This window comes from Leopardus geoffroyi, chromosome B2 (genome assembly GCF_018350155.1).
Source record: "Leopardus geoffroyi isolate Oge1 chromosome B2, O.geoffroyi_Oge1_pat1.0, whole genome shotgun sequence".
Classification (NCBI taxonomy): Eukaryota; Metazoa; Chordata; class Mammalia; order Carnivora; family Felidae; genus Leopardus; species Leopardus geoffroyi.
This window is the reverse complement of record NC_059332.1, coordinates 128,519,706-128,536,692: the sequence shown is the minus strand read 5'-3', so window position 1 is coordinate 128,536,692 and position 16,987 is coordinate 128,519,706. Positions and strand designations below refer to the sequence as shown.

The following is a 16,987-nucleotide window of genomic DNA, read 5'->3' as shown; positions in this document are numbered from 1 at the left end:
ACTATACTGAAAATATGTTTATGGCAAAAGTTTCTAAAAAGTATGCAAGTTAGATGCACAGGTACTGCCTTAGTAATGTACCATATGAAGCAGAACATCTATATAAGGGAGGGTCTTTTAGAGGATGTGGGGCTTGAACTGAACTTGAAGAAAGCTTTGGGTGGGGAGGAGGGGAAGTGTCTAAGAAGGGTGATTCATTCAGTGACCCTTACACACTGCCAAACAGGAGGAACTGTTTCAGGAGCTGGATATTCACAAGTCAACAAGGTAGACGATTATTGCTTTCATGAAGTGAAATGTTTAGCATGGAAAGGTATAAAAGTAAAAATATGACAGTACATTTAAGGGACATTGACTCATCTGTTCTTTTTTAATGTGTTGTATTCATCAAGAAAACTGTAAATTACACTGTAGTGTGTACAATCAGAAAAGTTGGGAAAAGCACTGAAAGTGCTCTCTTTTGATGTATATAGTGAAAGTTGCAAAATATGTCTAAAGTTAGGCTTGTATGTTTTTATGGTTTAATATCGTAACTCAAAATGGCTCAAAATCTTATTATAGAATACATTACATCATGAACTATTAGAAGAGGAGCCTACTGGATGGGCCCGGACTGCAGTGAAGGACCACGGCTGATTCTCTTCCTCTGGGATTGATTTCTTGTTTGGTCATCAGTGAGTGCCTGACACTTAGGAGGTGCTCTATAACTTCCTACTGAAATTACTGGTCACCGATTTCAAATGGACAAGTAGCCTATTAAAAAACTCCTGGGAAATGCAAATGCATTTATCTATGAGGGGTATAAACAGATGTACAATGACCTAAATGAAGTAATACTGGGCATCAGTAATATTACCATTTCATTATTTTTTTATGATTATGTCTTATATATATATTTATATAAGTAAAACTATTATTTTTATTACTAATACTTTCTTTTTAAAAATGTTTATTTATGTATTTTGAGAGAGAGGGAGAGAGAATCCCAACCAGCTTCTGCACTGTCAGATGTCATGAAAACTGAGATCATGATCTGAGCTGAAACCAAGAGTCAAACACGTAACCAAATGAGTCACGTAGGTACCCCATTACTACTTTATTCTTAATAAAGTAATCAGTGAAGGAAATATATCCTAGTGACCTAGTTGTTTGTCTGGAATGATATCAGAAAGGGTAGGGAAGTTCTAATTGTATTTTTTTTTAACTTTTTATAAATTTTTGAGACAGTGCTAGTGTGACTGGGGGAGGGGCAGAGAGAGAGAGGGAGAGAGAAAATCCCAAACAGGCTCCATGCTGTCAGCACAGAGCCCAAGGCAGGGCTCAAACCCCTGAACCATGAGACCATGACCCGAGTTGAAACCAAGAGTCGGACGCTCAACCAGCTGAGCCACCCAGGCGCTCTGGGAAGTTCTAACTTTAAAAGAAACCTCTAATAAATATGAACCCAATTCCAGTCATTCTGACCACAAACGAACAGGCACCCACACAGCTCCTGAAAGTCCTGTGCTATGGAAATATGGACAATATGACAGCAAATATGGACAGGAGGGTGCCAGTCTGCTTGGGCAGGAGGAGCTAGAGAGAGGAGACCTGCCTGCAGACTGGCCTGGCCCAGGCACAACAAATCTCGGAGCAGGGGGAGGATTTTCTTCCACACTTGAAACCCTCAGAGTCGGTACCTGCAGGCAATCCACCTTCCTGGGGAGTAGGGGGTAGACATCACTGGGTTTGGATCTCACCTCCACACTGATTGATGAAATTGGGTGGCTTTTCAAAGCCTTCCCGCACCTACAACTCCAATTCCCTATGCAGTTTGCTGATACACAGAATCCCTTTAAAAAGTAAACATGCCTTTTACTATCACTGGTAGTGTGAATAGCCAAGGTGTATAAATGATACAAACTGGTTAACAGCTCTTTTTAAGTTTCCGAGAGGTGGTGGCAGTTTCTGAGCAAAGGGAGCAAGAGGCATGGATGCCTGAGGAAAGGTGACCACAAATGACAGAGGCAGGAGCCCCTGCCTCGGTTTACTCTATTTTTGTTAACTGGGGCAGAATCTGTAGGCTGTATTTTTGACACACAGCTGAAAATACAGGTAACTATGTGTTCTCCATGTGTTCTTAAACAATTGTTTAGCAAAGTCACATATTAGGGCTGGAAGAGATTATAAACTTCAGTTAGAAACTTTCTTTCCCAAGCATCTCTGGCGACAGGGCCTCCCACTGAGTAAATGATTTTCATTCGTTTCGAGCAGAAGGTGAAAGCTGCCAGATGTTGCTTTCCTTGCGTTACACTCAGCAAGTTTTATAAATGTCGTATCTACTGGAGGAAAAAAAAAAAAACTTCAGAGGTTATGTCTGGTGTTTCGAGGACACCGGGAGAGAACTAATTCTTGGATTCGCTTTGTCACCCTTACTGGGATGCTGACGTGAATTCTTTTGAGGGTCTGATGCTGACCAGAGTCACAGAGGAAGAGGTTAAGGATAAGATAAAACTGGCTTAATAAAACAATTTTTTAGATTGTGCAGCGCTGTTCTAAATTATAATTATGCGGCATTAGATGACATTGACTATTTTTAAGCATCTGCATTTGCCAGTAAATATACAGGCATCCAATAAATTCAAGAGACACTGGAATACAAATTAGATTCAAAATCTGAACATCTCCTCTAAACTGCTGTGATAGCAGTCACTGAAATGCTCCGTCCCCCACTATGAATTGTGATGCTACGAGACAAAATTAGATGACAGGCATGAGAAATTAGAATTCTTATGACTTAATATATTTTAAAATGGCAAAGTATTATGCTCATTCTTTAGCCTTGAGATACGTTTCCATTTTAAATCGGAACAGGGTTCTCGTAATAGGTTATTTTACTAGTCATAGTAACTAGACCTTTTCATGTGAATTTAAATTAGTCTGACAATAAATATTATACCCAAATTCTTACAGGACAAACCATCCCTTCTACAGTTCAACTGTGGGAAATGTGGTAGGTATGTGCATCTGGAAGAAAGCACATACTCAGTATGGAAAGAAATTCTAAACACTTCAGAAAGGAGGAGGAGAAATGTGGCAGGAGAGCCAAGGGAATCTGGAGGCCAAAGTGAGAAAACAGAGGGCTATTCCCTCCTCAATTCTGAGGGATGGTGTTTTTTTTTTTTTGTTTTTTTTGTTTTGTTTTGTTTTGTTTTGTTTTGTTCTTTTGATCTATTTATAGATCTTGGTGCCAGAAGCACAACTAAAATCATAAAACTTTAGACTTCTACACTGACATCCAAGGGAATCTGTTTGATTTCTCTTCCCGGTCTACGCTCTCTTTTCTAGCAAATATTTTCCCTTTGAGGATATTCCTATCAACCACACAGCACCTCAAAGGGTATCTCCACACCACCTGGAAAAATATGCTCTTCTAGCTTTCTGGGAAGGGTTTTAAGCTGTGACCAGGGACCAGGATAATTGGCCTTTATTCTTCACACTGACTTACACCTTTATTTAACTGACCAGGGAGTAGGGAACAATGTCCATAAAAGTTGGAAGCTGAAATGGCTGAAAAGATTTGAATCAGAATTAAAGCCTTTACTTCATCTTGACAGGTTAGTCCTAGTTCCATGAGACCTTCATGTCTCACAAAATGGAGCTCATGAGGGTCAGTCCCTCTTTGGGTGTATTTTAGCCTGAAAAACCACTGCTCTAATGAATCCACACCAAAGTTCCTTAGCAATAGTTTCTTAAGCTTGATAACTGCCTTGATTCTTTATTTTACTCACATGGATTCAGATCCCATGCTGGAACAAGAAGAAAAACAAAAACTTGAACCAATTTTAAATGAAGAGATATCTAACCCATTCTCTACCCACCCATCCCCCCTCACTCTTGTTTTCCTTTTACTACCATCTTTCGCTAATTAGAGGTATCTGATCACTAAAAAAACAAAAATTTAGGGGCTCCTGGGTGGCTCAGCGGGTTAAGCGTCTGACTTTGGCTCAGGTCATAGTCTCACGGTTCATGGGTTTGTGCCCTGTGTCGGGCTCTGTGCTGACAGCTCTGGGCCTGGAGCCTGCTTTGGATTCTGTGTCTCCTTCTCTCTCTGCTCTTCCCCTCTCTTTCTCTCTCTCTCAAAAATAAATGAATAAATATTTAAATTTTTTTTTTTTAAATTTAGACCACTATGCAAATTCAAGATGTCTTACTTGTCAGCAAATTTTGAAATTTTCTTATTTAAAATAAATGACTTTTTCAATCCTGACAGAGGATGGTGTCCCAAGGGTGCGGGAGGGTGGGGCTGCCCTTGGGCATTGTCAAGGAGGAAAAGGTAAGGAACTCCACCTCCTCAGATCCCCCCAGGGAAGCACACCACAGGCCAAAGCTGGGTCAGCAAATACGGTGCAGTGACACCTCTAAGAACCATCTAAACTTGGAGTGAGAAACATTCTGAAAACTCTCATCAAAAAGTGGATTTGGAGGATGCCTGGGTGGCTCAGTCTGGTGAGTGTCCAGCTCTTGATTTCGGCTCAGGTCACAATCCCAGGGTCATGGGATTGAGCTCCGAGTCAGGTTCTACATTGAGCATGGAGTATGCTTAGGGTTCTCTTTCTCTCTCTCTCTCTCTCTCTCTCTCTCTCTCTCTCTCCCACCCTCCCTCCCTCTCTCTTCCTCTGCTAAGTCCCCCCACCCCCCCACCCCCACTCATTCTCCTTAGGAAAAAAAAAAAAAGTGGATCTGGTTTTTGATATCTAGTCCTTTCATTGACCTGAGAACACCTTCAAGCAGAATGTTGGAAAAAAATAATAATAACCTTCCTTCTAAGTACTGGCGCTATATTCGCTGCAGATGTTATGGTCTGTGTTTAACCTTGGTCTTTAAAAAAGCTATTTAACTATGTATTTAGAAAAAAAAAATCTGAGCCTCAATATTTTGGCTAGGAATTTGGCCCCCACATGGGACTCATTCTCTTTGGCTGATTCTGGCAAAGACTGTGGCTTTCTGAGGCAGATGTAAAATGAGTAGCCAAAGGGATGTTCTCAGATCTTTAGCCTGATTATCAAAAGTTGAAAAAAAATAATTGCCAAGGAACAGTTCCCCTTGGACATAAAAATGAAATCTGTACAGTACAATTCAGGACAGCACATATTGCCATTCTTTTGCGGCTCTAAAAGGTCATTTTCGAGAAGCCGTGGTGGAGGGGAAAAAAAAAAAGCAAACCAAAACCAAAACCTCAGGTCCTCTGCTCCTAATGAGTGCTTTATTAGCTAAAAGCAACTGACACTTGGAGCAAGACTGTCATCCACAAATTCCGACAAATGGCCTCAGTTAACTTTTTCTTACTCTGGATAATAAAGATCCAGAGTCACAATTAGGGGGAAGATTGCAGATGTAGGTAAGTTCAGGGATGCAGGGTAGACTCAGTGCGGGTAGTAATGAAGAGTGAATGGTAGCTTAGGTCCACAGGCACAAGTGGTTCTGGAGTTTCGATGGGAAAAGCAATCAAGAATTAATCAAACCACATGTGGGCAAAAAAGGATGCATGCTCTAGATAACTGACTTTCGATACGAATGGTCTAGATTACCTCTAAGTCCCCCAGCAAGCCTGAGTCCATGTCTCTGAACAGCTCATATATTCTGTTGTCACCTAGACACAGCCAGCTGGCTGCGGGGCTGGGTTTATGGCTCTCTTTGGGAACCTCCTGAATCCTGCTTTCATACTACCAAGATGCCCTTTAGAAAATTATTTCTCTGTGGCAGAAAATGCTGTGCCAAAAGATGAGTAATTTATTTCCTTGCAGTGTGTAACGTCTCAGCCAACGTGATGTCGTCTCAGATGTTAGGGTTTAAAGGTGGTTCCTCTATTTACCTTGGCACCGATTTCCTAATGTTGCACATGTGATTACAGCACAGTTTAACAGTCAGGAGGCTCCTGACCCTTAATTTGATTTAATTTTCTTAGCTTACCAAGAAGGTTAAAATAATATTAATAAATATATGTCCCTAAATTGTTTTTTTTTCTGAATAAGGGTAAGAATAAATTAGCATTTACTCATTAAACATGTAATTACTAATGGTTTTTCTCAATGGATACAGATACTCACTAGAAACTTTGAAACAAAAAACTGAAAGGGAAGTGATTTGTTTTATTTTTCTTATGCTTTATCCCCTAATATGTAATATGCTATGTTATAAATACTACGTTGTCGATTCCAACTGATCTTAGGGGAGTCATGAACTCTTCTGAGCCTGTTTCTTCATCTATAAAATGGAGACAATACCCTCTTTCTTGGGTACAGACTTTCTACGCTTGTTTTAAGAATTACATCAAATCATGGATGTTGTGTGAGAGTTTTTTTGTAAGCCACAATGCAACTGTGAAAATATAAATTATTTCTGTTGCTCTGGGTATCTTCATATTTTCAAATTAATGGCAAACATTATCTCTGAGTAAACTGATAATAACCTTGTGTGTTCGCAACGGCAGCTTCTATTTTCAGAATTATAAAAGATGGGCTGATTGTGCCTGAGACCAGCAATCAATATTGTTGAATTCACATGCTTGGAAAAGGAAAATTGAAGACCAAGTTCTTGTTATGGGACTAATTACAGATCTTGATAAACCTGCCAGGAGTGTTAAACTTCCCTATGTGTTGAAAAAACCTAATCTAGTTGACAGTTTCAAATATTTTGGTATAGTTAATGAAAAAAAAAAAACATACAGTCTGAATATTGTTTATCATTTAAATTTTTTTTTTAATTTTTTGAGAGACAGAGCACAAATAGGGGAGGGGCAGACAGAGAGAAAGAGGACCCCAAGCAGGTTCCGCACTGTCAGTGCAGAGCCCAACATGGGACTCAAACTCACAAACTATGAGATGGTGACCTAAGCCTAAATCAGGAATCAGCTTCTTAACTGACTGAGCCACCCAGGCGCCCCATTGTTTATCACTTAATTTTTTTTTTTTATTTTGTTTTTGAGAGAGATGCGCATGTGCAACTGGGGGAGGGACAAAGCAGAGGGAGAGGGGTAGAGAGAATCTTAAGCAGACTCCATGCCCAGTGCAGAGCCCAATGTGAGGCTTGATCTCAGGACTGTGAGATCATGAACTGAGCTGAAATCAAGAGTTGGATGCTCACCCGACTGAGCCACCCAGGAACCTTTATCGCTTTTATTATAAGCAACTATGTGCACTTATTTAATCACAGACAATAATCTAATCCTACAAGTATGTCAATATGGTTAAGGGACAGAGGTGCCCAAGGGGACTCTGGCCAAGACCTTCTCAACAATCAGGGAACTGCCTTTTACTTCTTTAAAATGAGTTACAGGGGCACCTGGGTGGCTCAGTCGGTTAAACGTCCGACTTCGGCTCAGGTCACGATCTCACGGTTTGTGGGTTCGGGCCCCGCGTCGGGCTCTGGGCTGATGGCTCAGAGCCTGGAGCCGGTTTCAGATTCTGTGTCTCCCTCTCTCTGCCCCTCCCCCGTTCATGCTCTGTCTCTCTCTGTCTCAAAAAAAATAAATAAACGTTAAAAAAAAATTAAAAAAAAAAAAATAAAAAAAAAAATAAAATGAGTTACATTGTATTTCCTAAAGTGTAGACTAATGTTCCCAGGCATGTGAATTATGATATGCTTTTGTCAAACAGCTGTTCCCTTTTAAATAGCAATTTGTACACCATACCATTTTCTCAAGTTGTATTCTTCAGAAAAAAATTAAAATTTCACATGCAGTGATCTGCCAGTTTATCTGGTGAAAGCAGCAAAGACAGTAAGAACAGATATGCAACCCCACCATGGCAAGAGAAGACACAGTTATCTTTTCATCTTAAGAGAAAAAAAAAATCAGTGGACTGATTAAAATATAACTTACTCAAGCGAAGAAGAAAAAATAAAAAGAACAAAGCAATGTACTGTGAAAAATTAGAAAATAATAGACTTAGGCTTAAGCTGGATTCAATTCATGATTTCATTTGCTTATTCAAGTAGGTAAAATTTAAGCTATGACACACAGATTATAATAATTCTCTGATACCACCATTTTTGGCAGTTAAGTTGTATGGCTGTAAACGTACATAAAAAATTAAAAATACATATAATAACAAAAATACATATTAAAACCGACCCTTATAATAAAATATAAAAATAAAGCATGTATAACCTTTTAATATGTAGGCTATGTAAATTTATGTAAGCACCCATATGATCATACATGTATATGTGTGTTTGGGCACCCTCACATCCATACATGCATTTATTTCCAAGAGTCCTGAAAGATAAAATGGATTTTTAGCATGTTTGAACCAAAGTTTTGAAGACATACACAAAAATGGAAAGAAACCTGTTAGCCAAAGCCACTCATGTGACACAGATGCCCCGATCTGACTACAGACCCAGCTTGGACACCTGTCATTCCTGCACACAGCATCTCTAGAACACTAAAAGGTGAGGGGTCTGATTTTCAGATGTTTCATTACAAGCTACATCTGAGATTAAAATCTGTTTGGCATAAACCTAATTTTCATAATATTGTATTACACTCCACATCTTTGGCCACTGCTAAGGCTAATAACAATAGGCTTCAGTTAGCTAGAATATCGCATTAAGCAAGAAGACCACTCACCCTGACCATTCTAAAAAAATAATTTTTTTTAAGTTTATCTATTTATTTTGAGAGAGACAGAGAGAGCACAAGTGGAGGAGGGGCGATAGAAAGGGAGAGACAGAGAATCCCAAGCAGGCTCCGTACTGTCAGCGTGGAGGTCAATGTGGGGCTCGAACTCACAAAACCATGAGATCGTGACCTGAGCCTAAACCAAGAGTCAGACACTTAACTGACTGAGCCACTCAGGCACCCAAGAGTTTACTTTAATGGCAAACCAGTGATGAGTGTCCTGGGGCACCATACTTCCAAAATTTCTCTTGACTCCGTTCATGTATTTCCAGCTCCCCCATCCCCACTGCAGTCTAAAATACTTCACTGCCTTGTCTCACCCGGACCATTGGAATAGCCTCTTCTCTGCTTGCCATACAGCCACTGCTGGGCCGTTCTAATCCCTTCTCCGTAGGTCCAGCTTCATCTTTATACAATGCACATCTGATCATGTCATTCCATACCTAAAAGATTTCAAAGACTTTCCACTGGTCTTAGAAAGATCAAAATACAGGGCCTTATGGTCCAGCCCCAGGCTCCCTTTTGTGCCATGCACATCACTCTGTCACTCTACGGCTCATTCTTGGTTCTCTGGTTATAGGAACTTTCTTTTAATTCCTGGGGCATACACTATAATCACTAATGATAGTAGGTTTTTTGCACATGGAGTGTCCTCCACCCGGAATCATCTCTTCTCCGTTTCTACATCCACCTCCACCTCGCTCATCCCTGCCGGTCCTTCAGATTCCAGCTTAGACACCACGGCTTCTGTCATGTGCTCCCAATACTAGCAGCTACATTTCATATGGTGACTATCTGATTAATGTCGGTCTTTCCTACTAGAATAGAAACTCCGTGAGACAAGTGGGATCGTGTCAAGGTTTTTGTTTGTTTGTTTTTGGTTTTGGTTTTTTTGCCGGAACAAAAAAAAATATCAGAAAGAATAAAAAAGACAAAGTAGTTTGCCTAAGCACTACCTGAGTTCACTGAATTGTTTCTCTAGACTGCCTAGGTTCTATACGCATCTTTGAATAAAGCATATACTTTCAACAACAGCCAAGCCTCTCTTAGACGGTTCAGAAAGTGACTCAAATAAAAACCATCAAGCGACTTTCTGTAGCGTCCTGACAAGTTTTTGTACAGACCTGGCCAGTAAGCAATTGTTGGTGGGCTCGTGTGCTCTAGACCACTGTGTTTTAATGTAAATTTCCTTTTCAGGAAGTGTTTTTAATGTCCCTAGGATGTACAGAAATCTGTTCTGATTTTATGTAATTTTAACATCAGTCTTAAAAGTTAGCGATTCATGCAGAACTGTGACTTGATGATGGTTTAGAACATTTTTCCCTCCTGACAGGAGACCTATCCTGGGAAAAATAAAACATCCCGATTCTCATTAATGGAAACAGAGCTGAACAGACAACTGTAGCTGTTGAAGGTTACTGAAACTGCCAGGAAATTCTAAAAGCAAAAACAAGGCTGGGCTGGCAGATTAATGGGCCCGAAACATAAAACCATGGAATTTCTAATGTTAATGGACATTTCTGTCAATATTTATCTAGGCACTTTAAGTTGTATATTATAGAAGAGATTAACTAGGGGAATGCTCACTTTACAAAGCTAGATCCTAATGAAGATGTGTTCATAATGCTACCTATCCAGTTTCCATCTTTAGGAGGGGTGTTCCAGGCTTATTATTCTATTTACTAAAGATAATGAGCCCACATATTTCCTCTATTATGGGACAGTGAACCTGAATAAAATTTGCTGAACTAATGCCTCTTTATGCCAAAAGAGTCTCAGGTTGGATTTAAGCCATCTCTAAAGCTGCTCCCCCCTTTCTTCATCCAGCAATCCATTTATTCATTTAACAAACAATCACTGAGCACCTGCTTCATGACAGATTTTTTTGTTTTGTTTTGTTCTTCAGGAGCTCATGAGCTGGTGGGAAAACTAGAAGGCAGAGCGAAGTATCGATACGATACGATAGTACGATACGAAACGGTAAACACTCCCCTGCTGGTAAATACCAGCTTTTCTTAGAACGCACCTGTAGGGGAGAAGCTGCCCAGACATCTCGTTTGGGGAGTTTGATGAGCAAGCCTGCATCCTCCCATGCTGTCCACCCCAGCTCAGATCAGCGCAGCTCTCCTTAGCCCTCCTTCCCCCCACACCTACCAGGGCATGGCCAGGTGCTGCTGGTAAGCCTGTAGTACTGCCCTACTCAAAAATCCCAAGCTTTGCCACCTCCTTCCTTTTGTAGTGTGGGCCTCACCGTGCTTCTAAACATCAGGGAGCTTATCAATGACCCAAGGGACATCCAATGTCTTAAAGAATGTCACTCAGCTTTCAAAAACCATGACTTATATTTACTTAAGTTTAAACGCTGAAGTCCTCATAGAGTATACTTGGGTATGTGTTGTGGAATCAGAGGCATGACAGGAAGCTCCTTGAAGGAAGCCTTTGACTTCTGTACAAAGAAGGCCATTGGCAAATGTTTGCAAAATTGTTGAGCTAACTGCTCTATCTCATAAGAAAATGAGCATTTCTGAACTAGAATATTGGTGTTTATTTTGAAATCCAAGGAGCCAAGGAATCAAGGTGAATTGCTCTGTTCCTGAATAGATTCTACAAATTCTTCGGGGCCATGTTACATCTACATGGATACTAAGCGAAACTGTGAAGAAGATAATGTTGTCTGTGCCTCCCTTTAAACTCCCCACTTAGTCATATAATCATGTAGATTTATTGAGCGCTTACTATCCGTCAGGCACTGTTCCAAGTGGTTGGGACACACATCACCGCAAAAAATTCAAGATCCTTTTAATGAGTGCCCTGTACCTGGGACTGTGTTCATCACCTGGAACAATGCAGTGGACACTCAGCACGGCATCGGCCCCACAGAGAAACTGCTTGCAAACACGATAACATTAGAATGCAGATATCACCAAGGTACCATATACCTTACCTTGTAATGAATTGAAGATGGAGAAGAGGTACATAAAAGGGACATTTAAGGGTCCCCAGGCAAAGAAAGCAAAACCCCATGTCATGCCCAGCAGAAACGTCAGGCTGACCACACTGCGCAAGTTCCTTAAAACCTCTTCGCGCAGGGTCCGGTTGCTTCTTTTGCCGTTTCTCCCGCAGATTTGCACCATGACCACGATGAACATGGCAACATTCAGGAAAAACATGACTCCAAAATACCCAGCACAGGTCACATAAAATATGACTGGATCCTGAATCCAACAGCTTGGAGAAGAAGAAGAAAGAAGAAAGAAAAAGATTTATTACCATGTTCTGTTTACCTAAGACTTCTCCTGGCTTAGTTTGGACTTCTGCAGATTTCACAGCTGGGCCTTTCTCAGTGTCTTTAGACAGTCACTTCATTTTCTCGGGCCGCAGTTTCTTTTTTGATGTTTACACGGTTTTTTATTTGTTTGTCTGTGTTTTTTTTTTTTGGGGGGGGGTTGTTTTAGATAGCCACCATCTTAATATCTAGCTATTCAAATCAACAGTTAAAAAAGAAAATGAAGTAGCATCTTGAATTCTGACTTTGTGTGAAGACACTCTTGGCTCCCCCAAAACCATGCCTTACCCCCCTTTCTCTTATGTGACTGCATTCCGAGAGTGGGAAATTTAAGTACTCATTTTCTCAATCGCTTTTGCACTTAAGTGGTGGCCATGTGGACATTTGTTCTACAAAATGATATGGAAGCAAAATCTGCTACGGGATTTTTGGGAGAGCTATTCTCAATAAACTCAATTGGCAAGGCCCTCCTTTGTTCTTTCTGCTTCCCACATGAATGCAAGGTCTGGAGCTGCAGCTCTCCCTTTACATCTCTGAGGGAAAGGCCAAGATCACTGCAGAATCGCTGGCCCTGACATTTTCAGCCAGGAAACCAGTGCTGGCTGTTGCCTACTTCTACATCTCTTGTCATGTGGAAAGAGCCAGTTCCTACTTAAGACACACATGATCATGGATTCCATTACTGCTGCAAAATAATTCCTATAAACATAAGTAGCCTAGTTGAGGCAAGACCTGATTGGAGAACTGTGATATTCTCACAGGGACGCTTCTCATGAACAGTTAAAAAGTTTACACCAATTACATCTTTATGAGATGAGGAGGAATATACTTGATATTCAGAATGGTATATATAGATCAGAAAATAGATGAAAGCAATTTATTTTTTATTTACATTTATTTATTTTGAGACAGAGAGAGAGAAGGAGCAGTGGAAGGGTGGGGGGAAGGGGAGAGAGAGAGAGAGAATCCCACCAACTGTGCAGAGCCCAGTGTGGGGCTTGAAGTCACGAACCATGAGATCATGACCTGAGCTGACATCCAGAGTCAGATGCTTAACCGACTGAGCCATCCCAGGCACACTGAGATGAAAGTAATTTAAAAACTATACCATGTGTGTTAAATTACTTTCATCTAGGGGCCTGGGTGGCTCAGTCAGTTAAGTGTCTGATGTCAGCTCAGGTCATGATCTCACGGTTTGTGGGTTCAAGCCCCGCGTCAGGCTCTGTGCTGACAGTTCAGAGTCTGAAGCCTGCTTCAGATTCTGTGTCTCCCTCTCCCTCACTTCCCCCATTCATGCTCTGTCTCTCTTTCTCAAAAATAAACATTAAGAAAAATTAAAAAAAAAAACATACTTATATAAAGTGTCCTATGACTAAAGTCGACAAACACCACAATCTGCAGATGCCCCCATTCCTAATTAACACTATCAAAGTTCTTAGGTGCCTCAGAAATTGGATCATTTATTTAAAGCAATTAAATTCAACTTAAAATTCTCAAGTAAATGGCTACCATTCTGGGTTATGTGTCCCACACCAGCACGTTACTGCCATGAAGGCAAAGGCTATCTTGAGCAAGCTTGAATCCCAGAATCTAACGTGATTCTCGGCATAGAATAAATGCTCAATGAATGACAGCCGTTGATGGCACAGCAACTTACTAAATGTGCTTTAAAGTCCTGTGAGACTTGACTAACATACTTGCAAAATTCCCTTGTTTAGGAACTGATGCATTGACTTCTACTTTTAATATATCTTATTATAAAAATCCCTCAAATGATGCTGCTTTTCTCTGGAGCTACTATTCCTTCACATACAGAAGTCCCCCCTTAGGATCCTGAAATGCCTGACCTGGATCCTTTATTTTCTGCTAGTTCTTGTGGGGTCTTTTGAGTGCTGCTTTGGAAAGATAAGAGAAAGAAGTCCATGAGGGAACGGGGCACAGATTGGACACTGACTGGATATGAACGTGTTATCCATGCATGAAATGTGCACAGAAATGTGGCCTCACAGGCCTCATCTCAGGAGTAAGCTCTTCGTGCATCAATAATTCATTCAATCAACAGATATTTATTGAGGACCTCTTATTGGCTAGATAAAGTATGAGAGAACTGCCAGACATGAACAATATGCAAATCTTGGCCTCAACGATCCCACAGTGTGAAGGGAGTTTTCCAAATACAAACACTGATTTGATTTTCTTGAAGATGTGTGCGAGTTTAAGGAAAGGGAGCCTTACAGAATCTCCTCAAAAAGAATGGGTCTTCTGAGCCTAGCAGAGCATATAACAGACTTCCTTGTCAGTCTCCCAGGTGACAGAGCACAGGTCACCATGGAAAAGCAGCTCACAGGACAGGGCACCCAGCTGAACAGCTGCGAGACAACAGAGACCTCAGCTAAGGCGTGCAAATGCATTCCAACCTTCCAAAATACGAGGCTCACTACTGGCCTGGAAACTTGTACTAGCTTTAGGAAGCAAAGGATATGTACTCACCACAAACAAATTCCCAACAAGTTTTTATTACTTACAATTCATTGCCTTGTTCTTTTCCATAACTTTCTTTTCCATAGACCTCATTTTGGTTTTTGCTTGCGAGAACAATGGACACAATTAAGGCAGGCAGACCTGTTACAGAAAGACCATGACATAAGTGACTTTTCTGAAGCATCTGGAACTGTTTGATGTGACTGATAATGGCAAGGGGGAAAAAAGAAGAGAAAGAAAACCCTCCACATCACAGAAACAAATGTTTTCAAACTGACAACTTGATTCAAAACAACAATAAAATTCCCTCTTTGGTTGTTTCACACCAAACATCCAACTGTAACTGGTAACAGTTAAAACCCACTCTTAAATGACAGATATTTAAGTATTCTGTTTGTCTACTGGCACTCATGAGAGAGCCAAAATCTGGTTTATTCTGAATCCTGAAGCAAATACACATTTTCACGCATATTTCATTGGGGAAGGCCACACCACCCTAATTCCCTGAAAAATGCTTTTAGTGCCTCTGAGAATGGTGGCAGCACCTTGGAAATGTCCTATACTTCTATATCGACAGCTGCCAAAAAAAAAAAAAAAAAAAAAAAAAAAAAAAAAAGGGTCTAAATGCTTGCTCTGATAAGAGGCCAGATAAAGAAAGGAGTCCATCTAGAAGATTCCAAACAGGCTAATGCTACCATCCATGCCTAGCTGAGGAATCATGTTAAGAAGTTCAAGTCAAGAATTCTGGCTAGTATTCTGGTTGCACACACAAAAATAACCTTCTCTCACTGGTTCCAAAACACGGGCATTTGTTTAGAGGGTGAGGATAGCTAGGATAGTCTGAGCTGGCCTTTATATTTTCAAACATAATGGAAAGGCACCACTGTCTGCCAGTTGCCTCTTCAGACTTGGGTGGGCTGGCGTTGGTCATAGGAAATAAGTTTGTGGTGACTCAGGAGGCTAAAGCTTTTTTCCTTTACTCCTGAATTTAGTAAGGAAGGATGGCTACACAGTTTTTTTAAAATACCATTCTGGCATTAAAAAATATATAAATAAATAAATAAAAAAGAGAGAGACAAGGGGACCTGGGTGGCTCAGTCGGTTAAACATCTGACTTTGGCTCAGGTCATGATCTCACAGTTCATGAGTTCCATTCCCACGTCAGGCTCTGTGCTGACAGCTCAGAGCCTGGAGCCTGCTTCAGATTCTGTGTCTTCCCCTCTCTTTATCCCTCCCCTAGTCATGCATGCATGTTCTGTCTCTCTCTCTCTCTCTCTTTCAAAAATAAATAAACATTAAAAAAATTAAAAATAGCCATTTGCAACTACGTGGATGGAACTGGAGGGTATTAGGCTAAGTGAAATTAGTCAGAGAAAGACAAAAATCATATGACTTCACTCATATGAGGACTTTAAGAGACACAACAGATGAACATAAGGGAAGGGAAACAAAAATAATATAAAAACAGGGAGGGGGACAAAACAGAAGAGACTCATTAATATGGAGAACAAACTGAGGGTTGCTGGAGGGGTGGTGGGAGGGGGGATGGGCTAAATGGGTCAGGGGCACTAAGGAATCTACTCCTGAAATCATTGTTGCACTAGATGCTAACTAATTTGGATATAAAATTTAAAAAATAAAAAATAAAATTAAAAAAAAAATTTAAAAATACCATCCCTGCCTTGGGATGTGTATATCAAATCCTCATCATTCACAGTTTTGAAGTTTCTTTTAGCAGCACTAGTCTTTTGAAATAGGATTTTCCTCTGAGAACCTGGCAATTTCCGTGACAGTAAAAACAGAACCAAAACTTTTGAGGCGGCTTACCCCAGCCAATGATGCAGAACTTCAGTATGTATCGGCGAATGTAAGTGTTAAATACTTTAACCAGGGCAATGTACATGTGAATTGCCTCTAGCCCCATCCAGGTAAAGGTTGCAAGAAGGAAGAAATGGAGCAGGACAGCGACAGCCATGCAAAGGCCTTCCACGTGAAACGAGGTGATCCAGCCATCCAAGAGGAAGAGGAGATTCAGGAGCAGCAGGGCTGTGCTCAGGTTCATCAAGATCTTGGAGGGATAGTCCCTTCGCAATTTCCTGCAAAGGGAAACAGGAAGAGGAGAACGAATAATCTTTTAAGCACAGGTGGTAAATTCATATCTTCTATAAAGCTCTGTAATAGGTTACATAGCATCATTTTGCAATGCAGCCCCACCAGGAGGAAGGGACTTGTGAGTATTTAAAGATATTTATGAGTATTTGGCAAATTATAACTTTTTTTAATATTAATTTTATTTCAAAGCTGTTTCTAAGTGTTTTCCAAATTTCCAATTAGTTTCAACAGATTGAATTTTTTTTTTAACTCAAGAAAAATTCTAGTTATAACAATGAGATTTTTGTTTAAAAAAAAACAATTTCCCTAAAATTTTGGGAGGTTTCTTGATTTTTAATGAAGTAGGGAACCTTTTTTTTTTTTTTTTTTTTTTTTTTAAACAAGTTTCTGATTCAGGACTACTTTTATAAGATCTGTGAAGCACAAGTTTTCACCTTTTACCAGGT

At 40.3% G+C, this 16,987-nt stretch overlaps 1 protein-coding gene across 6 annotated transcripts in view; it reads right to left on the bottom strand.

Moving 5' to 3' along the window:
• Positions 1-16,987, bottom strand: part of ADGRG6 (adhesion G protein-coupled receptor G6) — a 141,847-nt gene that overhangs the window by 10,928 nt on the left and 113,932 nt on the right. For all 6 annotated transcript variants that reach the window (XM_045499838.1, XM_045499841.1, XM_045499842.1 and 3 more), the window contains 3 exons: positions 16,257-16,525; positions 14,474-14,570; positions 11,607-11,890 (listed from right to left, as the gene is read on the bottom strand). In XM_045499838.1, the coding sequence (XP_045355794.1) occupies positions 11,607-11,890; positions 14,474-14,570; positions 16,257-16,525 (650 nt within the window). The remainder of the gene's footprint in view (positions 1-11,606; positions 11,891-14,473; positions 14,571-16,256; positions 16,526-16,987) is intronic.